At 45.1% G+C, this 27,447-nt stretch overlaps 1 protein-coding gene across 5 annotated transcripts in view; it reads right to left on the bottom strand.

Annotated features, from left to right (window-relative positions):
* The window catches only part of ST3GAL6 (ST3 beta-galactoside alpha-2,3-sialyltransferase 6), a 59,944-nt gene extending 33,659 nt beyond the window's left edge, over positions 1-26,285 (bottom strand). For 2 of the 5 annotated variants that reach the window (XM_068160659.1, XM_068160660.1), the window contains exons 1-2: positions 26,243-26,285; positions 15,837-15,986 (exon numbers count right to left, since the gene is read on the bottom strand). In XM_068160659.1, the coding sequence (XP_068016760.1) occupies positions 15,837-15,986; positions 26,243-26,270 (178 nt within the window). In that variant the 5' untranslated portion in view covers positions 26,271-26,285. Of the gene's footprint in view, positions 1-8,353; positions 8,375-14,596; positions 14,788-15,059; positions 15,136-15,836; positions 15,987-26,242 lie in introns of those variants that run through there. The other 3 variants (XM_068160662.1, XM_068160661.1, XM_068160663.1) reach the window with 3 other exon arrangements.
* Between the last annotated feature and the right edge of the window lie 1,162 nt (positions 26,286-27,447).

Genomic DNA, 27,447 nt, shown 5'->3' with positions numbered 1-27,447 from the left:
AAAGATACTGCACTCTGTTTTCTTTCATTGCTTTGAAAAGGTTTGCTAAAACATCCCTCTGAAGTGGAAGTCAGCTGTTTACTTTTTACTCCCTAATTCAATCAGTGCAAACTGCAGTTAAACAACAGCACATAATGAAACAGCTCTTCAGATCAAGCTGCTACATTAACAACTGATTAAATTGCTAATTTTGCTGACTGCAATGCAAAAGAGAACCTTGCTGAAGAGTCAGCCCAAGCTGCAGATCAGAGAAAAGAGAAGGCAAAGACGGCCATAAATGATCTTTTAAAAGCAAAAGTACTACAATAATATTCAGAAGGGGGGGAAGAAAGATTGTTTTGTTTGTAAAGTGTTTACAAAAAGATATGTACACAGCCTGCAAAAGACATCATTAAAACAAGAGAGTAGAAGTCAACCTCATTCTTCAAACAGGATCACAAAAAATCTTGCAGCATCTTATGTAGGACTTTCAGCTTGGTACATACATGAGGATATAGCATCAATAAAGGTGTATCAAACTCAGCTCTTTAGAACAAAACATGGTCTTCATTTATATGGTGGAGTCATCATCCCTGGAGGTGTTCAAGAGGGGACTGGATGTGGCACTTGGTGTCATGGTCTAGTCATGAGGTCTGTGGTGACAGGTTGGACTCGATCTTTGAGGTCTCTTCCAACCTTGGTGATACTGTGATAAGCATTGTCTCACTATCCCACCCCTCAGTGCCTGGCTTCATTCAGTGCTTTGAAGAGAAAATTCTGTAATCAAAAAAGGTCTTTTTACTGAAGACTTCCTTAACCTGCTTTAGTAAACAGAACCATTGCCTTGGGTTCACAGGAAGAATTATTCTAGGTGTGCTTTCAATGCTGACAGCATTTCCCAGCTCTCCCTTCTTATTCTAAAACAGCTGAGTGTTATAGAAAGTTAACCAAAGGAAAACAAATGCCTCCTGTGCAAATATCATACCAGAAAATTCCCACAGAGATCCAAGAAAATAGGTAATTGGAAAGACAAAGTTCAGATGCAAAATGACAGATCCATGCCAGCTTAATCACAACACAAGACTCAGCATCTTGATGCAAACCCATCAACCTGACAGAGGTCATTGTGCCCTCAAGTCAAAGTCGGTCACAGTTAAGCAAAACAAGGAGGACAAAGCTGGAACTCAACTATTCAGTTCCCTCCTCTTTCCAAAAACCCTATAGTGATCCACACAAAGAAAGGGGTGAGGCACACTGAAGGCCAGCACCAGATGTTCATGGTGTTAGCTGCTCAGTTTTCTGAAAGTAAGCAAGCAAGCAGCAGGGTGCAGAAGTGTTCTAAAAAGATTGACTGGTATTTTTAAATAGGAATCTAAGCTAACTTTCAGTACTCAATTTCCCACCCCCTACCAAGGCAAAGCTACAATTACAGAATTAGACAAGAGGGATTCTGTTACAGCACTCAGAGATCAGCCTGCACCTCCTATGGACAGATTGATCCACTCCAGCTCCCACCAACCCACCATACATACCACATTTGGTTATATGGCAAATTAGAAACGACCAGAGGGGAATCTCTTCTTCCCTTGGTAGCAGTAGAGAGCCAACAGCCTTGTCAGAGCCTCATCTTTAATTACTTTTTATTCTGCTACTTTGGTAAGTGTGGAATCTGATAGCAGCCACTACCTCTCATCCTCTGTTTATCTTTCAACTTACATAGGCAGTTGATTCAGCCGTGCCACAGAAGAAAACAATCATGCAGGAAACTGCAGCTGCTGGATTAGGCAATCACAGGACCACACCATGATAACCTTTTTGTGCAATGCTTGTAAGCCTTCCTTTTGCTTTCCTGTTTAAAATCGGGTTGCTGGTAACACAGGGCAGGAGGCTCTTCTGTTTGTAAGGCACCTTTGAGTGTCAGTAAGTATTTACACCCATGAATTAGGAACTATAAATTAAATACCACTCATCTCAAAACAATCTTAGCTCCATACCTAGTCTTGTGACAGGTTAATGTCTTGCTGCTACAACTGTCAGCAGGAAAGTTTCAGCTCACTCAGACATCAAATTCTTAGCCCTAGTAGTTGTGGGGGAGGAAGGGAAGTGAGCTTGAAAATATGCTTTGAGCAGAACTTTAGAGTGACAGCAGAAGAAACACACAAAAACCCACTAAAAAGCTTTAAAAGAAACACCAGGATTTTCTAAATGTAGTCAGTATTTCAAGGGCTTGCTTGTGCATCACCAGTCCTGCAGCACTGCTTCCTTCTGGTCAGGATATAGGGCATGCCTGGTGGAACAGCTACGCAGCAAAAAGACAGCCAAGGAATGAGTTTTCTCATGTCATCATTTGCCTCAAAATGTAAGCACAATCTGGCACACATCTCTATTTCTTCTGACAAATCTACACACTATTCATCATTAAACCTTCCAGTTCCTTGGCCACTCCACTTTCCCACCTAGGGCAGGTCACACAGGAGTGCATCCAGACAGGTACTGAAAATCTCCAAAGACGGAGACTCCACAACCTCTCTGGGCAGCCTGTTTCTCTTGTTAAGGTGGAACTTCCTGTGTCCCAGTTTGTGTCCACTGCCCCTTGTCTGATCACAGGGCATCACTGAAAAGACATTATCCCCTTCATAAGATCTCCTCTCAGTCTCTTTTCCAGCCCCATGTCTCTCAGCCTTTCCTCATCAGACAGATATTCCAGTCCCTTAATCATCCTCATAGCCTGTTGGACACTCTCTCATACATCTCTGGTGTCTCTCCAACTCAGAAGCCCAGAATGGGACAATACCCTCCATGTGGTCTCACCAGGGCAGAATACAGGGGAATAGAATTTGCATGTACTCGAGATTGTTTCCTGGAGAGCAAGAAGACACATGTACAAGCCTAGGTCAAGTTACTACAAGCTTTTTAAAGCACACTGAATCACTCCCCCTTTATGTTATATGTTTATAAGAGCAAGTGCAGGGTCCATAAGAGCAAGTGCAGGGTCTATAAGAGCAAGTGCAGGGTCCTGCATCTGGGTCGAGGCAATCCCAGGCACAAATACAGGCTGGGCAGTGACTGGCTGGAGGATAGCCCTGAGGAGAGAGACTTGGGGGTGCTGGTGGACAAAAAGCTCAACATGAGCTCTCAGTGTGCACTTGCAGCCCGCAAAGCCAATCAGATCCTGGGCTGCATCAGGAGAAGTGTGGCTAGCAGGTCAAGGGAGGTGATCCTCCCCCTCTACTCAGCCCTGGTGAGACCCCACCTGGAGTACTGTGTCCAGTTCTGGAGCCCCTATTACAAGAGGGATGTGGAGGTGCTGGAACGTGTCCAGAGAAGGGCCACGAGGATGATCAGAGGGCTGGAGCACCTCTCCTATGAGGACAGACTGAAGGAGTTGGGGCTGTACAGTCTGCAGAAGAGAAGGCTCCGAGGTGACCTAATTGTCGCCTTCCAGTATCTGAAGGGGGCCTACAGGAAGGCTGGGGAAGGACTTCTCAGGATATCAGGTAGTGATAGGACTAGGGGGAATGGAATGAAGCTGGAGGTGGGGAGATTCAGGCTGGATGTGAGGAGGAGGTTCTTCACCATGAGAGTGGTGAAACCCTGGAATGGGTTGTCCAGGGAGGTGGTCGAGGCCCCGTCCCTGGGGGTGTTTAAGAGCAGGCTGGATGAGGCTCTGTCCAGCCTGATCTAGTGTGGGGTGTCCCTGCCCATGGCAGGGGGGTTGGAACTAGATGATCCTTGTGGTCCCTTCCAACCCTGAATGAAACTATGAAACTATGTTGCAAAAACCTGCTGTGATCCTGGCCTCAGAGGTGGCACAATCAGTGATGCATGTTGTTTCACAGACAGATCACTTTGGGGTCTATCAATGCAAAAGTTAATGTCCTTTGTACTGACACCAAATACTAGCTCCACAGATGACAAACAGCAGCACAGAGCATCAGCCAGTGCATTCTGCCAAAAACACATGATGAGCACAACACAGTGGAGCACATGCATTAGCTAACACCAAAAGGGCCCTCAACTAACAGCAGTACTTGGTGAAACCGTCCAACGCTGACTTAATTAGCCCTGCAAGGAGACAGAACATGTTACCTCCAGCTTGGGGCTACCACAGGGTTGCTATGCCACCCTTGAGAACCAAGCTAATACTTTAGCTTAGATTATCACAGTGAAGTGTGGATGCCTGGCAGCAGCTCAAAGTGACAGCAGGCTCTATTGCACAGTGTAGACAATTAAGCCTGCAAGTGTGAAAATAAAAAGATCAGGGTTTATATTTCTCAGCTAATGAATGTTGGTGTTGATTATTTTTCCCCTCCAACAGAGTCACCAATATTCCCTAATGTTCCAAAATGGCTTGGGGCTTCATCAGGGATTTGGTAATGTTAGGTTAATGTTTGAACTTGACATTAGAGGTCAAATCCAACTTGCTGCTTTGAGGGAAAGAGTAACAACCACTACTGGATTGTTCTGGTACCTTCCAAGTAACTTGCCTAAAATTACAATCAAGGAAAAGATCGAGTCCAGAGCCTCAGCTTCTTGCCTGCCTTTGTGCCTTGAGATGACTCAAAGGAGGTGGTTACTTTACAAAAAGGTGCACAGAGAAATGTAATTCCATGTGCTCACCCTGTCCTGTCCCTCCACATGCCTCCCCCCAACATACGTAGCTTTTGAGTGCATCTTCTTTCCTCCTCCAGTGCACTTCAACACACACACAGAGATCAGCAGTTACTGCCATGCCCAGCAGCCACTGAGACAGTGCAGTACAAAATCAACTACTTTGGGTTCAGACAAATCCTAATGTGGGCATGCAAAGTCCCTAGCACATGTGAGCTGAGCAGAGAGATCTCCAGTTCCTTTGCTCCCAAAGCTTTAATCAAAACAAACACCACAAATCCAGCTCTAACTACATATTAAAAAAAACCCCAAAAATAAAAACCACAGATTCAGTGAAACAGCCTTAGCTGAGAGATTGCTTCCAGCCCTGTTGTACTCTCCCAGATTAACCTGTACAGCTTTAGCCAGCCTAAGCTAGGCTGCTATTTATATTCCACATCACAGGTGTCAGCACAATAAAATAAAACACACAGAGTACAGGTGCTAGCAATCCACACAGCTCCTCCTGCATACTGTGGTGAAGATTGTTCCTTCTCAGCCTATGCCTCCCATCTCCCTTCAGCTTGTCTTCCAGAAAGACTGGGATATAAACAAATGGAGCAACACTTCCTGGGAGTCGGAGTTTGCTCCTCATACCTTCACTTGTGTAACTGAAAAGGTTTGGCAGCTTGAACTGTCCTTCCTGAAGGAGAGCATCATGACTGAGTTCTGCTTTTTCACCTCCTTTATTTCAAACACAAACCCTGACAGCCATACTACACCATGCTTCCCTGCTTTAACAGAAAATGGTTAACAGAAACACATACATCCCACCACAACATCAGTTACTCCTTCATTCACACCCGCTGTTCTTTGTCCATGAGTGCCTGCAGAGTCAGAGGCTTCAGGTTAAACAAACAATCCTTCTTAGGTTTCCCACAGAAAGGATGGAAAAAAGCAGAAGGAGAGAAGGCTGGAAATAGCCAAATTAGTCAGCCTTCTAAACAGTTCAGTTACAAACCATATGAGCTCACCATTTTTTCCCCTCCTAGAAATCATGATCAATCTAAACATTTAAAGGTCCAGACGAAGAATTTTATTGTGTTACAGGTGCACATTCACTACAGCATTACAGTCACCCTAAAACAAGGCACACTTTGTCTTCTCACAATGCCTAGCATATCTACCATCTAGCTCTGGTTGATTTGGAGCTAGTGTTTTAAACCCCAGCTCTCACAAAAATGGCTGGGAAGTATGCAGCTAAATCTAACAGTCAGCTCGGGGGAAACAAAAATCTCAACTAGGCTAAGATAAATCACATACACAAAAAAATGCCAAACAAGTGAAATTAGGACTCTCAAGGGCAGAGAGAATAATATTTTTTTTTACTATTTTTAAAAAGATAACCAAGATGGCTGATTTGTTTCACTACCAGCACCTGGGGAATGAAATGCTCCACTAAGTTCCAAGTAAATCAGAGCACTTCCTCAGAGTCTGTCCCTAAAGAGACACAGGTGCTTTTTGTATCACTAGCTTTCACAGCAGCAAGCCCCACTCATGATTAAGTCCAGATATGTACAGTCTGCCCTCATATAATGCCACAGCTTTATTTTACTGGAATTTTTAGTCCCCATACAAGTTACATTATGCAGGTCTGTGTGGATTAAGAGGCCCAGCAAATACCTGTGAACGTGCTCCTATCAGCATACCAACCTCAACAGTTTAATTTTCATTTCAATAACATGCAAAGCAGGTCAGTAGTAAGAGCCCTGAATACATCATGTCCACTGCTTTTTGCTGTGTTGCTCCCTACCCGGTCTCAACTGCTTAAACTCAAACAAACAAACAAACAACTCACACCAAACACTCCAAAAAGCCTCCATCTGCTTGAGGTGAATTTCTCCAAGTCGACCTGCTGCCATGCATGTGTGCCAATGGAAAGCTCTGGGATTCTCAGGAATGCAGCTAAACAAGTCAGTGAAAAGTGTAAAGCTAAATTAATTCAGGGAGGAAAATGGAGATAAGTGGTAGCACTTACCCCACACTATTACTAATTCTTGGATGTTGCCCAGGGCATCCATCCTGCCAGCTCAGGAGAAAGCTGCGGGACACCAACAGTATTAAGTAGCGTCTCTGATAACTTCAATGCCTCGTACCTCCACTGCTCTCAATTCAGCAATGCAAGCAATAGATCCACATTGCCTTTGGATCTTGAAATATACCCCTTAACTGCTAATAACAAGACTGCTAAACCCAGACTGACTGTAACTAACTGGAAAAGCCTGGATGTGATAAACATGACTATTTCCAAAAGCCTCCTTTATACACCACACTAAAGCTCCAAAGACATTATTTACAATAGCAGAAATAAAAAAAGCAGAGCTCTAATTGGCAACTTCATAACTAGGAGAATGCTTTCTGGAGGCAAAGTGCTTTTTGAGCTAACAAAGAACTGTCATACAGGTTCCAGCAGAGGTTGTATCTGATCCCCTAAAGGTTTTTAATGCTTTGCAAATGTCAACGTAGAAAAATCTACCCCACACATGCAGTTCCCAAACAGTACATAACGTGAGGATTTTGAGAGCTATGAGATGCCTGGCACAGCTGCAAATTGTAGTCCTGAAGGACATTTAACACAAGACACAATCATAACTGACATCTTTTCTGAATAGGAAAGGTTGCTGATGTGTCTGTATGTGTTTAAAAAGAAGGGGGGGAAAAAGTTTGTAAAGCAATGAAGTTTTCCAAGGGCAACAAAGAAAGATGTAGGTGTACCTGAGTGCAGCATTCAGATTGTCTTCCTTAGACAAAGCTGAAATCAAAGTCACAACAAAAGGCAAGGCAAAGGAGCATGCTAAAGGACCAGAACAAACCCCAAACTGGAACTGGTCACCAAGCAGTTGTTAGCTGCTGTAGGGGACCTCAGCTTCTCATGGAAAAGCTCACACAAGAACATTTAAGTATTTCTGTGCATGAAGAGCTACAAAATGACACTACAACCACACATATTGCAGGGCTAACTTCCAGCAGATATTCATGCTATAATGAAGTTTAGTGTCTTGAATTATACACCTTCGTTTCTTTACCTATACATAAGGAAAACTAATTATCTGTGACAGTAATCTTCAATTGCCATCTGTCTGGGAGGAAGGCTGTCTAAATTAGTCAGTAAGGAATGACAGGATAGCTTATATGCTTTACTCAGTGCTGCACAGAGAAACCCATTTAGGACTTCCAGACTTGAATCCTCCCTGAATTCAAACACAACCCACTTCCTCCCCAAAAATGAAAGCTGATGTGTCACCATTTTGGTTGGGTTTTTCCATTTTCCTGGGGTTTTTTATGGGCTTTTTTTCTCCTTTTCTTCCAAGGTCACTCCTAAAACTGGAGGGAGTCGAATTCATTTCTCACCCCACCCACACATGCTCTGTCAAAGTCTCACAGCCCTCCTGCTAGGGCTACCCTGTAGTGGCAAAAACGGCTATGAGCCCAGCTGAGAGCCAGAAGACATTCAGACAGCTTTTCTGCAGCACAGACTGCAGACATACATCCAGGTTCTGCTGTAGCAATGGCTTCACACAGTACCTTCTGCTGTATGTCATCAGCTCCCTTCACCACTTTGATTTGTTCCTTTCTAAGGCAAGCCTGGTTTGCCATAAGTGAAGCAATGTCTGTTTTGCCTGTTTGATGCTCAGTTTCAGCAGTCCTTAAATGCTACAACAAAATGAATAGGAGTTTCTTCAGGAAGGGAGTATTTTTAGAGAGATTAGCTGTTCTACCCTACCTGATCTTTGCTGAGCGTTGGATTTGCCCCGGGCTGTATGTGTGAGTGCCTCCACTGAAGATAAGGCCCTGAGACAACACAGTGACTCACAGCAGGGTGATGGATTCTTGTGGCACAGATTTGCTCTTCCATAGCCAAACTGGCCCACGCTGTGGCAGGGATAAAATAGGAAGCTTGATACTTGCTTCAGCATAAAACTGAAAGTCCTCTAGAGTAAGACATACTGTGAGCAGGACCTGCTGTCTTGCCTATTGGTTGATATCTTTTCCTTGCTACACTGACCACGCCAAACTCAGATCAGCCTCCAGCATCACAAATTGCTATTCATGCAGATGATGCAGAACTCCACTAGAGCATGAAATGCAGTACAGTAAAGGGCTTTTTGTTCTGTTCTGTCGCATATGCTCTTAGCATGAAATGAGATTTATGCAATCACGCCCTGTATCCATGCATGAATGTCCTTCCTTCCCTTCCCTATAGAACTTTTGAACCCCTTTGGCTAACTTCAGTCAACTTTGACAGGAGATTAGGAACTTAATGCTTTAGAGGCCTCTGTAAGTATGTGAAAATAAACAGGCAGCCGGGTAGAACAAAGAAACCCTATAAGCTCATCTTTCATTAATGATCAGAAAGTCTACATGCAGAAAGACATTCAGAAAGCTGGTTCCATTTTATCTGCTTGTCACACAATTGTGTGGCAGAGATACAAGAGCCTCTAGCCATTAGGAGGAAGGAAAAGGAGCTAACATTTTGAAGAGCTTTGCTGAAGCACAAGTGTCTACATTCCCCAGAACAGTTGCCTCAAGTTCAACACTTTAAATATCCTTTTCAGGCACTGTTAGCTGACTTCTGACACCCAGCTTTGAAAAGTCACTGACACCACCCAGCATTAGAGGAAATACTCTCTGGGAAATTTGAAGGCTAAGATGCATATTCTCTTTCACTTCACTGGTCTTTCCACCAAAAAGCTCTGAACAACACTCTCAATTTAGACAAGAAATCCTTAAACTAATACACAACCTGAAGTCTGAGGCTAAGCCATCTAAAAACTGATGTCCCAAGCTGAAAACATATTATGGCATGCCATTAGCACAGAACAAAGAAGGGACAAAAAAAGCTACTCCATTCAAACTGCTCCAATGAAAATGAAGTAAGAGTAATTCCTTAACATGTTTTGCAAATAAAAGGCAGTCAATCTTGAGAAAGTCTACAGGTAGTATTTACCCTTGACCAGTATTTTAACCATCTGGCTACTGCAAAGCCAGCTGACACAACTGGTCTGCACTCCCCCACACTAAGTGAGCAACACAGGCAAAAGAAATGCTTTGCTGTACCTGACCAATGTTCACCTAGCCCATTAGTCTGTCTCCAACAGTGAGAGAGACTAGGGACAGCACATTGTGGACATTCTGTGGTCCATTCCCCTTGTCCACACATTCCACTTGCAGAACCTACAATTGTTTAGTAGCGAAGTTGGAGAGTAACACCCCTGCCTCTTTTTCTCACCCTTTACTGGACCTGCCAATGTCTACACTTGGGAAATAGGGCAGAAAAAAAAAGGACAGAAAACTCAAAGGAGGCTGAAATGGCACAGCTACATCAGAACTGCTGAATCACAGGGCACTTCACTACAGATAGAGTGCTGAGGTTCTCAACTTCTTGAGAATGGGAAATTAAAGCTGCCAAGGATGGTTGTACTATTGGAGGAGTGGGGATGGCTTATACAGCCTCGTCCAGATTCTCAGCTGAGACAAGTAACAGTTGCCCTGCCTCATTAAATATTGCAAAACATTTGGGCAAGCAGAGCTAACTACAGTTTTCCCTTCACTGTTTCCAGCAAAAAAACAGGCTTTTCCCAACTCACCAAATGAAAAGGCAACAACTTGTCTACACAAGGTGCACAATCAAAACTAGCTACCACATGCTAGCAAGCCTTGTAGTGCATTCACCAATATGGACAAATCTCAACTTGCTCTGGCACTTCATCAAGTGGATTTAATATTATGGCTCTATTTAATCTTGTGCAAATGTTAGGTTCAAAGAAACCCTACAGGGTATCTCCCATCTACACCACCAACCCTCCTCCTGCTCACAATCCCACACGGACTTCAGACTACCTGAAGCACTGTGAAGATTGAGGTGATAGTGTTTCCAGGGTCCTCAGATGTGACACTGGTGGAGGTCACAGAACAGGCAGGTTCAAAAAATTCAAAGAAACAAGTATCTAATTTTGACTGCCAAAAGATGAATAACATTGTCTTTTCATTCAGCAACAACAGCTCTTAAGCAGCAAGCACCTTTCTCTCTCTCCTCACTTCTGGGAGAAAAGCCCACAAATTCCTTCCCCCCACTGTGCTAGAGCGCTTCTATGGCCCTCTCCCTAACCAGGTGATTTCCCCCATGCAGACCATGGTGCAGCCATAAAAGCTGTGTCAGTACAACTGCAAAAGTTGACTACCCAAGAGGGAGATTACATAAAGCAACAATTACATTTAAAAAAGAAGAAAAGGGGGAAAAATGGCCAAACTGGGACTTCAGTTCCTTGAGAAAGGGATTTCTCTCTCCCCACTCCACATGTGACATCATTTGTATTTTATACAAATACATATTTTGTATTGACTAATAAATGGCCATTACACATGCCTAGTTCCTCTGCCAAGCCCCTGGTAAGCTGCTGATGTACCCCTCACAGTGCTCTCGTCTCACTGCTGGTCACCAGGCTGAGCAGCAGCACTGACAGAAAGCAACGGTTTGTCCATCGCTGCGCTGCAGAAGTGCCTGCCCACACACCCAGCCTGACAAAGAGCTCCTCTGAGCTCTGCAGCAGCTGATCCTTATTGTAGTGTTTCTCACCTGTGCTCACATGGGCTGCAAACTGTTCTCTACAAAATTAATTGAAGAGTCTGTGAAAATCTAAGACTGCTATCCACCCACCTCACAAATAAAGTTTCCTAGTGGCCCAAAATAAAGCAATAATACCTGCGAGAGGGCTGGAAACTTGCACTGCAAGTCAATGACAAAGTCTGAACGTTTCATTCCTGTCAATTCTTAAAAATCAGTCCCTTGACTATTTAATTCATGCCCTCCTAATAGAAGATTCCATAAGCTCTGTGGCTTCTCAAGTTCTCCAGCCTGGGCAAGTGGGGGCTATTCAAGTTTTCCCTTGCCCCTCCTGGCTCCCCATGGATTCTGGAATGTAAAGAATAGCTCTAGCACAAAGTACTCCAGCTTCACAGCTGCTGTCAGGGCCGGCAGCAGCAGCAACACAGAGCAGTTACAAACAAACTTTGAGTATTATCTGGGGGACGCTTAAAATTTCCTCAGTCTGTTGCAGTGAAGAGCTCTGTAAAGCATCTTCCTCTTGAGATAAAGGTTTCACTTTTACTTTCAAGACCAAAGAATGACCAACTTCAAACACTGAAGATCCATCCCACCCACACAGTGACAGGATATTTTAAGCTAATAGGTACAGAACACAGCAAGAAGCACTACCACAAAGTATTTTACCATAGTCTACACCAGCATTCGTTCAATGCCTTTTTGAGAGGGTAGAGATAGAACATGCAAGCCTCATGTTGGTTTTCCTTCATAGTATACACCAGTCACTTTCCATCTTCACAGTCGTTCTGTACAATTAGCAGCTACTGATATCAGTGATTAACACACAGAGCCAGGAAGCAAGAGCAGACTGATTTCCACACTACTGAGAGGTGACTTATAAAGGAAATGGCAGCCTGCAAGTCACATTTTCCTCTTGACCACGAAAAGCTGAGGTTTCAGGTTTTTCTGTAGAAGAAGGACAAAGACTTTACACTTCAAGAACTTCACATACCCAATAATAGAATTTCCTTTCTCTTGAAGGCTATGAATAGGTACGAAGTAGTCATATGTAACACAGCAAAAATGGAAGAAACTAGATTAAAGGGGAAATTCAGGGGGGGGTTATTCTGTGACAAAGCTCTTGGTTATTTGACTAAAAAACGGCAGACTTTCTTTTTCAGAAAGAAAGAAAAAACACCAAACCAGCCTTTATATTCAGTTACCCCATAAATTAATTTCCCAGTATTATTTACTATCTTTACTAAATTAAACTCCTCTTAAATGCACAGTGCACATCCCAACCAATTTAGCTAAAACAGTGTGAGGAAAGATGTTTGCAGAAAGAAGTATATCAAGTAGTCTTGAGCCCAGTCCTAAAATACACTGAACTAGCAGGCCACAGCTGAGTATCTTGCATCATATACACAGTGGAGACAATTTTTCATGCTTTTAAGTAAAATGACTTTAATGTTAAGGTACAGAGACAAACCAAGATACTGTGCTAGGGTTCAAGCTGTACTTGTGGATGGGGGGGGAGGGGAAGGGGGAGGGAAAGGGGTTTTTCTCACAAGTCTCTTTGACTTTATGGTGCAGATTGCCTCATGGGGACTCACAGTGGTCTTTCAAGTTATATCTCCAAAGGAGCCATCTTATTGCATCCTCTTCCAGGTCAAAATACTTGAATGAACCCCCAGCAGCAACAAGCATTAAAAAAATCACAAATCAGCCAAAGAATGTTTATGAGAACTTTCTCAAGCCTGTCTTGGGAGGACACATGAAACCTTTACTGAAAGGCAGTAATCATGGTATGCCCATGAACCACCAATCAAAACAAACCCAGGATAAGAGCATTAATGGCACAAAGAAGCTATCATAAGAAAGATTCCCACTCCCTGCTGTTTCCTATCTAAAAATTATTACATAAGCAAGCAATCACCTGAAATCCTCTAAAAATGTCTCTGCTTGTAAGCTTTCACAGGTAGGTCTGTGGAAGTGGTGAAGGAGAAGCACCTCAGTCACTTGCCACTGTCACTTCAGCTACTGTATTTCCCTGCTCAGTCAGGCAACTCCCCTAGGTAATTGCTAAAGCCATCATTTAGCAGTACTCACAGCATGTATGAAAATAATGTCTCACCAATCACCTCATTTAGTCAGGACACCATAAATCACTTATTTCCCTACTTCTTTACAACTTAGGATTTGGAGGCACTTGTTATCCTCCTTAAGCTAGCTTTCAGGTTTTGCTGTCTCGCCTACACACTCTGCATCTGCTCCCACGGGCACTTCCCCAACAGGCAACTGCTTCCACAGAGAAACTTTCCTCCTGCTCTTAAACAGTGTGGGTATTTGGACACTGAGAGTCTCAAGAGTCTTAGGGGTTGATTCATCTGTCCCACAAGCAGGAGAGGTCTCCCACAGCCAATATGACCCTCAGGGAGACCACGGGACTTATCGACCTTGAATATCATTGTTTCGATAAATAGCCAAAGGCTAGAAGAGTAACTTAACTGACTGTTTCAGTTCAGCAGAGAAACAGGCATACTGAAGAGGCAGGTACTGCATCAAGCTGGAAAGAAAGATCTGTGGATTTATGCCACGTACGTAGGAAGAAAAGCAAGGATACAGCTGGTGCAGTCTCACGTATGGAACAAAGTAATTTTAGTTTCAGAAATATCACTTCTGTGACCTAAGCAGAAATATTTCCTACTCAAAAATGGATGGGTAGGAAGCCTCACTCCAAACGCATTTCCTTTTCCTTTAAGGCCTCCCTGAACTTAGGGGTTTTTAAGCTCATGAGTGCCCAGTCCAGCACACGGCAAGTTATCTATTTGTACGTATATTGTTTACACAATTCAGCCGCAATGGAATTGCCAGGATAAAACACACAATCTCGTCCCGTTGTAAAAGTTCTTCCTTTCTAAACGCTTTTGCAACCATACTGCCCATAAGAATAGCCTGGCATAAAGCAGGTGAAGAAAACAGGGAAAAACGGCAGAAACCTGGTCAGAAAGTTTCAGCTGGATAACAGGAGAGTCCAATACAGATTAGCTCTTCATCTCACTGGAAATTCTAATTCCAGAAAGGAAAGCGGGGCTGATCTCACAGCTTGCCACAACTAAATTAGAAACACAACCCCCACCGCCAAATAATGATCCGAATAACTTTAGGGAAAGAGAGGGGGAAAAAAGGCGAGCACAGAACTTCCAGGGTTGGGTTTTTCTTCCCCCCCCCCCCCCCCCCCCGAACTACAGGCGATAGATTTGCATAGTTTAAGGCAGAGTCTACCCAAAGCCATTGTTCCTTCCCCTAGGCCTGCGGCATTTCCAAAGGGCAGCCTCCCCCCTCCCTTTCGGTACCCCCGATAAATGCGATCCTCCCTCGGAACCTGCCTGACCGGCAGCCATGGCAACATGGTGGGATTACCGGATCCAAGCTGCTTAGCAGAAGCCATGATTCTCTCCTCAAATTTTATTTTCGGACCACTGCCGGCCGCCGCCAGCTCTGCCGGGAGGTTTCCCTGCTCGGGGCATCAGCCCGCTCTGCCCGGCCCGGCCCTGGAGCCGGAGCGCCGTTACAGCCGGCTGGGCCCCGCCGCCACTCGGTTTCCCCCAGCCGCGGCAGGGCTCGCCGCCGCCACGCCCGCCAGCGGCGACTCACCGCCCGCGGGGGGCCCCGAGGCGGCGTCGGAACTGCTCTCAGCGGCGGCATGCGGGGCTTGGGCAGGCTCCGGCTCCGTCTACCGCCCTATCCCGGAGTGGGGCTACGCCGGGAGGCCGGGGATAGGCAAGCGGCTCTCCCTCCCCGCGGCCGGCAAGGGCCGCCGGGGGAACGGGAACGGCCCCTTTCCTCACGGCCCCCGCCCTCCCGAAACCCCCGGGCCGCCTACCTGGCGAAGAGAGGCCCCGCTGCTGACGGCTACCCCCTGCCCGGGGGGCCCTGCGCCGGCCGGCGGCGAACCCCTGCCCCGTATGCAGCCGCGGCAGCGCCTGAGCCCGGCCTCTCTCTCGGTGCAGGCGAGCCCCAGCACACGCCGCCCGTGAGTGGCATCAAGCTCATCCAAACGCCACCGGCATGAAGCCGGGTGTCGGCGGCGCTTCGGCTGCTGCCCGGCTCATCCCCGCGGGTGAGCGGGTCCCTGCTACGCCGTGATGTTATTTTTTACCAGGAAGTTCCCAGGAACCTCTGGGAAAGGTCTGGGACATCTCATCTCAGCAACTCTCAAACTGATTACAACTGTAGTCTGTTCAAAGGAGGCTTGTAGAGGCAGGCTTCATCCCTCTGGAAGTTCAAGTAATTCCTTGAATGCTTTCACCGAGGAACACGCCACTGTATCGGAACAGCCGGCTTTGCCTTTGAACGTGGGGTAATTTACATTGAATAGCAATGCTGCTGGCAGCTGCTGCCATCAGGGCTTACCTGAAGGAGATTTAAATTTGGAGGCATGCATAGGTTTTACATACGGTTAGCTGGAAGCTTTCCTGTCTGAAATAACGCAAGAGCGTGGTGAGAAGATGTCTCACGGCAGAAACGACGCCAAACTCAGGAACAAGCCCTTCCAGCGTACCCAGTCCTATGGGTTCGGGCATCATCCACCAAAGCTTCTCAACCTATGCAACAGTTGACAGAACCGAGTACGTATTGTAAAGCGGAGGTGTTCACTCACCATTTGTCAGTAGAGACAAGAGAACGCAACTTGTCGCTTTTAACCAGAAGAACTCTGCTTGGTAGCCTCTCGGTAGCTTCAGCCCGATGCTGGTGCGGCGGTGTTTGCAGTCGGGATGAAGAGGAGGGCTTCGCTTCAGCTGAGCCCCATCTGCAAGAGAAAACGTAAAAGGAGGCACGTTGTGTGTTTAGACGGAGATGTGACTTGGCTCCAGCTTGCTGAAATTCCTTCTCGCTTTACTCCAAAGCTTTTCGGGGGAGGAGAGACTCGCGTAAAGAACGCTGCAGCGCTATCCCGTCCTCCTCCCAATAAGAAGCGTATCTTCTCTGACTGAATTCCAGCCGGAGCCGCAGCCACCGTAGTTCCTCCTCCCCGGGGGCCGGAGCCTTCCCCGCCCGCCCCCGCAGCGCGGTGGGCGGGAGACCTGGCAGACTGGGGGCAGTGAGCCGCCCCCGCGCCGCATAAGCCTTTCTCGCCCCTCCCGCCTCATCTTCTAGGAATTAACAGCTCATTAACAAACTGATTGTCACCCGGGGGTGTATGGCGGAGGAAGCCAATAGCAGTTCTGCGGTGATGGTTTGAAACTAGAACAGAACGGGTTAGATTTGGATCGGACGTTAGGAAGAAATTCTGTACTATGAGGGTAGTGAGACACTGGAACGGGTTTCCCAGAGAAGTTGTGGACGCCTCATCCCTGGAATTGTTTCAGACCAGGTTAAATGAGATTTTGAGCAACCTGGTCTAGTGGGAGGTATCCCTGCCTATGGCAGGGGGTTGGAACTAGATGATCTTTAAGGTCTTCTCCAGCTCAAGCCACTCTGTGATTTCAGATGCAGGGCTCTCCCTCCTCAAGTACCTCCTTCCAGCAGCCCCAATGAAAAACACCTCCCTGAAGATCTGCTGCCAGGACTACAATGAAGTTCTACCTTGTATTGCCAACATGGAAGAAAAACGTGGGGCTGCTGGACATTTTTCTCACCTAGCTTCATGGGACAGAGCATTGTTATTTGAAAAGAAAGTTAAATAATTCTGCTAGTAATAAAGGAAACTAAACCAGACAAGCAAACCAACCAAACAAACCCCAACAGTTTGTCTGGAATAGTGTGCTGCATCAGTGTTGTATTTTGCCCAAAGCAGTGTATCATGCTAGGAGAAATGCAAGCAGTTGTTAATAACGTGATCATCCTCTCCTGTTTCAAATGTTACCATTGTATCACAACAAGATGCTTCCTTTAGTGGAAGACCAGCTCCCAGATTTTTTTTGTTCAGTGGTTACCACTGTGAAAGCCCAGAGGTTGAGTTTGTTCTCAGCAGTAGCTTTATACAGCCTGAATGTACATGGAATAAAAATAACAGATTAAAAGCAGGAAAATCTGTGTATTCTTAAGGGACTCTCCTGCCCGCTGAGATGGCTTTCAGTGTGTTCTGGGCTAGGAAGCAAAGTTCAGTGCTCTATAATTTGTCTGCTTTGAGCTCAAAATACCTTCATACTTCTACCCTTTCTCCCATGAGGTTCAGTCTGGCCTTTACAAAACCAAGATGCTTCAAAGTATATGGCTAAATTACCCACAGTCCATAATTAGTTTATATAACTCTGCTATATCTTTTCCTTATTAGCTCTTATCTCTTCTGTCCTTATCCTTCAATTCATCTAAGTATTGTAGGCACAAATGGGACTCCACTCCCCTTGTTCATACATCTCATGACAGTCTTAAATTATGTAGTCCAGTATTATTTTGTTCTGCCTTTGCCTTTGTTTTAGGGTATGGGACAGCCTCTCAGGATATGCCAGATTTTTGCAGAACAAGATGTTTGGAACTATTCACCGCAGAGAAGCGTAGGACACCTTGAGGAAATGAATGCAATTCCTGCCTCTGTTCCAGACAGGATGCATGTGCTGCAGCTGCATCTTTTGTGCATGAGTTAAAGGGCGTGAGCTGATTTCACTTTGTCTAATCTGGATATTGATAACGGTCTAACGAGGACCTTCAGGCAGGCTTAAAAACGTAGGGGTGAAAAACAAGAACATGCTGCTAGCTGGGCTGAGCCACAGGTTCAGAGAAGCCTGTTCAAGTTACTAAGACATCTCTGAAGCTATCAGGCATCCAGTCTTCTTGTGGTGATATTATATGATTACTTAAAAGAAGTCATCAGATGGCTTTAAGTTATGTGCTTGTCAATTTTCTGGGAGTCTTGTGCAAGGTATCTAACTCTCAACAGAGCAGTCTCATTCATTCATTTGCAGCCTAAATCCACAGAAGATGCAGCACTGAGGACAGAGGAGCTGTTGCTCACAGATTTATTCCCTTGCATTTAAGGCAGTGTGTTTAAGGAATGAAGAATTGTAGTTAAGACACCTGAATAGAGATCATAGACTCATGGAATTGTTTCAGTTGAAAAAGACCTCTAAGGTCACCTAGTCCAACCACCAACTGAGACAACCATGACAATTAAACCCTGTCCCAAAGCACCATGTCCACGTTTTTGGCACACCTCCAGGGATGGTGACTCTACCACCTCCCAGGGCAGCCTGTTCCAATATATGACCACACTTGCAGGAAAGAGATGTTTCCTAATATCCAAAACCTTCCTTGGCATGATTGCAGGGCATTTCATCTCATTTTAACACCTGATACCAGGGAGAAGGGACTGACTCTCACCTTACTCCAACCTCCTTTCAGGTAGTTGTAGAGAGCAATGGGGTCTCCCCTCAGCCTCCTCTTCTCCAAACAATCCCAGTTCCCTCAGCCATTCCTCAAGCATTCATTTCCCCAGCTTTGTAGCCCATATGTCTCTATGTGCAACAAACTGCAAAATCCCAAATTCTATCTACACTGGTCAAGTAACATAATCATCCAATTTGTAATAATATAGCTTCACTTCAGTTTCTTCTGGCACCTGTAACTGTCCAAAACCAGCAACAAAATGAAAACTGGTGTTTGTATGTCAAATTAAATTTAAGGATTCAAATGGCAATGTGAACAATTAATATAGTGCAAAATAAAAGTTGTCAGTTCTAGCTGTTTTCAGAAGGAGCCATACAAGCCAGAAGTTAATAACCAATCTGCCGCACCAATTAGTTTGATTGGCAGAAAGTATAAGGAATCATTTCTCTGTTATATATCCTACTGCACAAAAATAGTATCAACAGTGATTTGACAACAATGAGCAGCCTTCAGAATGCTTCAGAAAAGGATGACTGGCAGGAAGTTACACGAATGCTCCCACAAGCAAAAACAATGCCTGTAACCAAAAAATCCACAGCTTGCTGTATTTCTTTTTCTATTTCAGTTCCTAGTCAACTCTTGAGACACAAACCTCTCCCCAAACCAAACACAAAAGCCACAGAAACCTTGAAATGCAAAGCAACAGCTAAAATAAATAAATCCAAATAAAATGGAGCCTCAGCAAAGTTCCAAGAGGAATCTTATTTAAGTTTCAGGAGGAGTCTTATTTAAATTCCAGGAGAAACTGTGTACCTCCTGAGTCACTACTAAACCAAGCAAATGCTGCAGCCAGACTCTATCCCAGCTTGCAGAACCAGAGAAAAATAATAATTACAGGAAGTGGAAGGGGAAAAAAAGCTGTTGAACAGGGTAAAGCAAAACTGGAGGATATGGAATAAACAGAGCTGAAAGGTGCAGCCCCGTGAAAGTGATTTCCTGCCCAGCAATCCAACAAGTGAGAAGACTGCTCAGGCTATGTCTGCAGTGCACCATGCAGTCTAGCACACACCTCTGGTCCTAGAATTAAAGTGCAGCAGACCTATCCCCATTTGTTAATTAGTTTAGGAGATGAGTGCATTTATACAAATACAGGCTGTCACAGGCATTCCTTCTCCACTAATTTCCTACCTTTACTTCCTTCCACCACAGCATGATCTTAAACATTTTTATGTTTCACCACAAGACCAGCCCAGAGTCCCATAAACGCCCAAATCTCTGCTACCGAGCCCCAACACTTGTTTCAGAACAGCTCTGCTTCCTAGTTTCTTTCAGTCCCCTTGCCCCAGATGCTAGGGTACTGCTCTCCACTGCACTGACCGCTCCAGCTACCGTAAGCATTCTAGTCCTCCTGTAGCTTGTTTAGTCACTGATTTGTGGTTGCATGATATTTATTCCAAAGTCTCTCTGCCAGGAGACAACTTGCTAAAGCCTGTCCCAAGAGCTTTAAAAAAAGGTCTAGTTAGTTGCTGGAGGACATACCATCAGAACCCACAGCGTTTGTCACAAGTTCACAGCATGCAACTCTCACCTAGTTCAAGTTCACTTTTTCAAGACCTACATGAGGTTGGGACTGCTCTTACGGTCCCCGAGGACTGCTTTTTTCTAGGAAGTGCAGAGTGCTTTCGCATGCCCTGGGCTGTGCAGTGCTCCTGTGCTGCATCTGGGAGAGAAGACACACCCAAACAAAAAGTATGAAGGCAAGAAACGCCGTGGAGGTAGCTGGGATAAGCTGAGACAGCCTCCCTGCCGGCCCATTCAATGCGATCTGAAGTGATGAGCACATTAGGAAGCCCTATTTGCCAAACAAAGTGAAGCCCTGGGGGCATGAGCCCATACATAAGACGATCTGCAAACCCATAAAAAATACATTATCCAATAGGCATTAAACATGCTTGTGCTTCACTAGGCATGTGCAGGACAAGAAATAGGTCAAAACACACCCACTTGAAGAGCACTGTGAGCAAAACAAGAGGAAGGAAAAAGGAAAAGGTTTTGCAAAGTTACTGAAAATGTGTCCTTAGCAACTGGTGGTTTTCTCCAGGTCAAGAGCAGCATTAAACCACATCTACCTGCCCTCCACTTCTTGCCTTGTTTCCATTAAACTACACTTGTCAAGTGGAACTCCAGATAAGTTCCCCACTTATCGCCACCACCCTTCCAATGGATGCCAGTACACTGGCAGGACTCCACACCTATTTGTGTCCAAGGGTAACCCAAACTGAAGCTTCACAACACTGAAATCAGTCCTTTCCTCAGGGAAAGACAAGAGCTGATTCTGCTGCCCCAGGCAGGTAGACAAACCTCTCAAGATCCATTTCTCCTACCCATCTGACAGGGACTTGGAAGTCCCCTCCCTGTAGGGGAGGGTTGCCCAGGGACATGGTAGAAGCCCCATCCCTGGAGGTTTTTAAGGCCAGGGTGGATGTGGCTCTGGGCAACCTGATCTAGCATGAGGTGTCCCTGCCCATGGCAGGGGGGTTGGTACTAGATGATCCTTGAGGTCCCTTCCAACCCTAACAATTCTGTGATTCTATGATTCTGGAGCTGACTTTCTGTTCACAGAGAATGCCAGCTGTGGTATCTGGCACAAAGCAGGACTAGGAAATGGAAAGAGGTGAAATGGTGCACAGGAGGTAGTAACCAAACAGGGGGTGTAGGGCAGTGGGAGATGCCAAGTTGCAGTCTGCTGCTAGGTCACAGCCCTGGTGCCAAATGCAGGTAGGCTCTGAGCTCAGAATGAACAAGAAGTTCCTGAACCTGTGGCTCCATGCCTCTGCTCACTTAGCCTCATGTGCTTGGATGACTGATATAAGCTGCTTTTGGAAGATGAAATGTCTGCCCTTTCATGATAGCTCTGTCATTCTCACAGTATCATGCAGGACTTCCTGTTCCTTGTTTCCTTTTCAAGAAGAGGCCAGCAGGTGAGATCCCTTTGCCATGCTTAAAAAGTATAGTTTGATGTCCAGTTTCTTTCTCTGTGCATTCTATGAGGAAGACCTCCATGTTTTTCCCACTGGCTCTCCTTTGCACAGCCCAGCATCCTGGCCTCCTGACCTTCAAGTTTCTGCCCCGTGTCCTGCTGGCTTCACCTGTACAGTCAAGTTGTTATTACAAGCACTAAAGCAGCTACTCCAGCTCTTAGATCTGTAACCTTCCAACTTGAAACTTTGGGTCCACTTCTCTGGCCAGTGTTAACTGACCTGTATTCCTTTACTGGTTTGCAGCAGCCAAAGATCTTGGAACAGGTACATATTTTTTTCCTCCAGGTACTCCTCAGATTGGGTGTGTGATTGTGTGGTAATGCACTCAAACCCTTCTTTCCCCCTCCCTCTCATGGAGTCAGCATGGGGGAAAACAAAAAAGCATGGGAAGGGGGTAGGAGAAGGCACCTTTCCATCTAGGACTGGGATCAGTGCACATAGTATCGTAGTATCAGTCAGGGTTGGAAGGGACCACAAGGATCATCTAGTTCCAACCCCCCTGCCATGGGCAGGGACACCCCACACTAGATCAGCCTGGCCAGAGCCTCATCCAGCCTGCTCTTAAACACCTCCAGGGACGGGGCCTCGACCACCTCCCTGGACAACCCATTCCAGTGCTTCACCACTCTCATGGTGAAGAACCTCCTCCTTACATCCAGCCTGAATCTCCCCACCTCCAGCTTCATTCCATTCCCCCTAGTCCTATCACTACCTGAGATCCTGAGAAGTCCTTCCCCAGCCTTCCTGTAGGCCCCCTTCAGATACGGGAAGGCCACAATTAGGTCACCTCATGGACCCTTCCCCATGCCATGTGTCAGACTCCCATACTTTGGCAAGTGCAGGACACCATAGGCTGAGATTCCTGCCTCTTTTGGTGGTGTTATGACAGTAATTACCCTCGGAGATATTAAAAGGGAGAGAGCTGAAAAGCAAGTGCGCTTCCCTAGCTGCAAAGCTCCCTCCCTCTCTGCAAAGCTCTTGCTCACTCAGTCTGGCTTTTTGCATCACACATTTGGATTATAAGCATTTCTGAAAGGCTTTCTGAATTCTCTCTTAGAGGAGTCTGTAAGAGGAATTCTCGCAGCTACCAACGCTGCTGTGGGAGCAGCACTGGAATACTTCCTAGAGTCTCCGAGGAAAGCCTGTCTCTTATTAGTGGGTTTGTTCACTGCTTTGTGGATTTTATCTTCTCCAAATAGTGTCCTCAACTGTGGTAACCCTTCCTATAGTCTGCAGACACTCACAACTGAGTAACGACCCTGTATATCATAGTCACAGTTTGTATAGAATTACCTGGGGGGGTGGGGCTTGAATGAATAAGTAATTTATATTTTTATTCACTCTCTGCCTCTCCTGCCACCTTTATTTCATAACAAATTTCATAACAGCTTGAAAATATGAAGTGGCAAGACAGGACTCAAAACAGAGCTATAAAGGCGAGACAAATTGCTATGATTAGACTCCAAGACAAAGGAGGGCGAAGAAGGTAAAGCACTCTAAATCAGGAATGGCATGACAGAAGCTGCTAGAAGCCTCATCCTACATGAGCAGTAGGCTAATTTCAATGAGAGACAGACAGAGGCTGGGAAGAAAAATGCTTTGCATGTTTCTTACATTTGAGAGTTCAAGCTGCAGCTGACCTGGCTCACGTGGATACGATCAATACGCCAATATCCGAGACATTTGCAATCTCAGTACAATGCTCCTTCTATTCCAGTGCTTAGCCAGTTCAGCCAGACAAGTGGAAAACATCAAGTGATCTTGGCAATTTGTTACAAAATAAGCCATCTGACATGTCATGCATCATCATTTCATTCATCATCAAATTCCCTATTGTACATGAACAGGAAGCTCCACTTTCAGCAGCCTGAACCACCTGCTGACAGCCTTTGTTTTTCTTGGGGGATGGTTGGTTTTGATTTGGACACCTCAGTGAAACTTGGCCTGCCACGTTGGCCACTGAAATATAATGGTGCAAGAAGAGGTCTGCCACTGAAATGTTATTATAGAAGCACTCCTGGGAATTGTGCCATGGTCAGCTTGAACTTCCCAGATACAATTTGGGAAACAAACACTTCTAATAATAAACCTGGGCCCAAGCTACCCAGGTTTCTTCTCAGTAGTCAGAGAGACAAAAAAGAGACAACAGTGTTGGACTGAGTATTCAGCAACTGTTTCCATTTACACTGAACTGAATAACAAACAGAAGCAGGTTGGTAATTAAAATTTTCCACTTCAGAAAGGCAAATTGGCAAATTAAGGAAACTCATTAGTGAATTTGTCTGGACTGAAAAGCTGAAAGACTTGAATGTAGAGGGAGATTGGAATGTATCTGGATCAAAGGTATAAAAACTATCCCATGTATAAATTCCAAGCAAGAGAAAAGTCTTCTTGGGAAGCACTTTAGGCCCAAATAAGTGTGTGTGTGGGGGGAAAAAACTAAACAAAACCAAACAACAAAACCACCAATAAGGCAACCCACCACAAAATTAAAGAGAGGTTGTTAGAAGTCACAAAGAACAAACAGTCCTGGTCAGCAAAGATAGCTGTGGTGTAGAGACAGAGATGCATAGGATTAAGGCCAAATGTGTCAAAAGTCAAATGAGGCAGGACATACCAAAGTTAATTGAAGTAAACAACAAATAAATCTTCAGCCATTCATAGAAAAAGGAGAACATACCTTAGGTAAGATAATACTTCTCAACTACAGATAGGGAAGCACTGATGCAGGTGTACAAAAGTGGTGTTTTCCCCAGAATACAGTGCAGGATTTGGGCTCTCACACTCCACAATAAAATAGTTGGAGACGATACAGAGAAGGGTTACAAGAGAATGAACAGCCTGGCCTGTGAGAGCAGCCAAACAATGCTGGCAGGAGAACAAAGGGGCAAAAACTAGCTGCGAATTTAACTAATTCATTGCCGGAGCAGAAACCCAGAGATTTGTTGGTGCCCTTGTTCTGTTTTCTGTCCCTCAGCCTGCAGCACATGATCCTTTGGCTCTTTGGCCTTTTCCTGCAAACCTCGAGTTTGTGGTAAAGCATTGGAAAGTACCCTTGGCAAAACATACTTTGCAGGGTTATGAAGGAATGAGTTATGGCTATTTTTGAATAGCAAACTTGTTATGTGAAGTTGCATGGGCATACCTCAGACCTTAGAAGTCCCTAAGTACTACTAGATTCTTCTGGTGTAAAATCTCTCTTTCTGCTCTTCATATCCCTTTCCATAAAGAGTGCCACACCACAACATCACTCTCAGGTCTGGTAGCCATCTCCTTCAGTCCTGTTACAGAAAACATCTCCTCTTTCTTGGGAACCCATGTTTTTTTTCCAGAACTCCCTCTCCTGAAAGGCACAGCCACACCTCTAAACTTTTCCCCTTTAATGGAATAAAGCCTACTTAAGCCTGGAATCAGACACTGGGACTGATTTCCTTTCTTGCACCCATAAAACTAAGACAGGTGACCTTTTGGGGACTTAAAATGCCCACATGCTTGTTACATGTAGCTGCCTGATGGTAGTGAGAGAACTGAATCAGATGACATGGGTGGTCTTTCCAGCCCTGACTGGAAATTACAGGAAACCATAAGGATAATCAGAAGTGGTTTGGGGGATCCCCCTTACAGCACAAGGCAAAAATCTCTGCTCATTTCCTGTTGATTGGCATAAATAGGTCTGAAGTGGGTACCTGCACTCTTGGTGGATGGGACTCAGTATGCTTCTCCTCCTGTCTTTGTCTCCCTGGTATTTTTGTCCATGCTCTGGATCTGTGCTATAAGCATGGAAATTATGGTGATCCACTTGAAATGAATGGAAACAAAATTTCTTCAGCAGCCCAGTACATAATAAAAAGGAGTCATCCTCAATCCAGACTCTTGGTGGTGCTTAGCCAAATTCTGCTGCACACATAATTCAGAGGAGCCTGTAGCTCAGCAGAGGAGTCTTGCTTGCTTAGTCAGCTCTCACTGGGTACAGCCTAAAAACGCTGGCAGGAGCTTTTAGACAGCTCACACAGTCCCTTCCCCCCGAGCCGACCTTGGCACAGACTTGAACTGCACTCCACCAGCTCTGTGCTACTGCAGGCAGATCTAACCTTGATCCTTAACGAAATGCGAGCTCTTCCAGCAGCAGAGGTGAATCCAGAACGGCCAGAACTAGACTCCAGTCACCAAGGAGCGTCGTAAGCACAACAGAATCAGAAGGGAGAACTTTGTTATCTCATTAGCAGTCATCTCCTTCGGAGAGGTGCAGCCAGCAACTCTCATCCCCTGCAGCTCACTGTCGGGAGCGTTGGATCAGGTTACATGTTCCTATTTAAGGGTCTTAGATGCAGCCTTCCCAGCATACATTTAGTGTGACTGAGGTTTCACAGCGTGTTAGAGAACTCACGACTTTCTACTTGATTTTCTACAGCTGGAAGTGAGATTTCGAAAGCAGCTGTATTTATCTGCCTCAACATACTGTCTAAGCATACAAATAACTGGGTGTAAACTCATCGCTATGAGATTCTCTCCACACAGTTGACATCATTTGTAGCCCTATGGTCTTTCACCTCTCCCCTTCTTCCCATCAAAGCATGGAAGGGCAAACGACTATGCCTACAAACATGCATAGTCATCTAGCTGACAAGAGACTGCAAACTCACACCTTCCCTTACAGAAGTATGGCCAGAATTAAGTAACTTTCAGTTATGTTACTCACCCCCTGGCACAGCAGAGGCTTGCATCATTACTCATGCTTCTGAGCTGGTTGTTGAACTTGGTGTGACCATGTGGAAGTATCTTATCTGCAGCAAGCACAAGGGGAGTCTGTCACTACAACAGCAGCAGTGAAGCAGATGTTGCCCTTTAGTTATTGTTATATAAAACCAGATATCATGGCACTGAAACAACTTACATTTAAATCAATGTAGATAAGAGCAGGTTCCACCTCACTGCCTATTTTAATAAACATTTTCTATTTTGATTTTTCTGCCAAGGATTTCTTTTTTCCTCCCCTTCTCTTTTGGTAGTTGGGAAGCTCAGTTGTCCAGAAGGCCTTTTCACTTCCTCCCCCCAGCCCTGGTATGAATATAATTGAACAAGAGCTGATTTTGCAGGCACATAGGAGAAGGGAAAGCTAATTACAGAATTAAATTACCTGGGTCAAACAGCTTTATTTTGCCAGTTGAGGCAGCTGTCCCATGAGCTAAAGCAATTTGGGTAACACAGTATCTGAGATGGTCAGAAGTCACTCTTCAAATCAAATCTAATGTACATATGTGATAGTTTCTCTCAAAATAATTCTGTGTAATAAATAGCTCTGGTGAGGATTTCCCAACACAGTCCCTTGAAGGGTCTACTAGGAAGTAGCCTTATATCCCCACAGCAAAGACAGACAATCTTGATGGACTGCTGCCTGTTAAACTTGCCTTAAACACTGAATTGAGAAACCAGAGAGTGCTTTATAAAGTGAACAGTTACCTTTAGGTGACAGAAGGATTGATCTAAAACTCAACAGTAGTGTCCACATCCTGCAGGTGGATGTATTCTTGTAACCCTGCTGTTGCAGTGGCATGAACATATGGAACAAACATGACAATTGACCCAGTGCTGCCATGTCTCTGTTGCTGAGAACCAATTGTGGGCAGTCATTTACAAGAGAAAACAGAGAAACAATGACAGAGAAAACTGAGGGCAGAATCTCAAACACTGATACTGCAAGTCAAAAGGTTCACGTTATTAGAAAGAAGGATCCTGTGACCTTTGCAAAAGGGGCAAATGACTTGGGACACTAACATTTGCATTAGTCACATGCCCTTTCTCTCTTCACAGGAGCAGAGGTGGTCTTTGCAGAAGTCACCTCAAGAACTAACGAAGTATTTTCAGGAAGAAGAGAACTTGTAACTTTAGCTTTGCCAGACAGAG

The sequence above is a fragment of the Melanerpes formicivorus genome, unplaced genomic scaffold, assembly GCF_026170545.1.
Source record: "Melanerpes formicivorus ecotype bairdi unplaced genomic scaffold, bMelFor1.0.p_v2 SCAF_51, whole genome shotgun sequence".
Taxonomy (NCBI): Eukaryota; Metazoa; Chordata; class Aves; order Piciformes; family Picidae; genus Melanerpes; species Melanerpes formicivorus.
The sequence above is the reverse complement of the archived record's forward strand: the minus strand, read 5'-3'. Positions and strand labels throughout refer to the sequence as shown.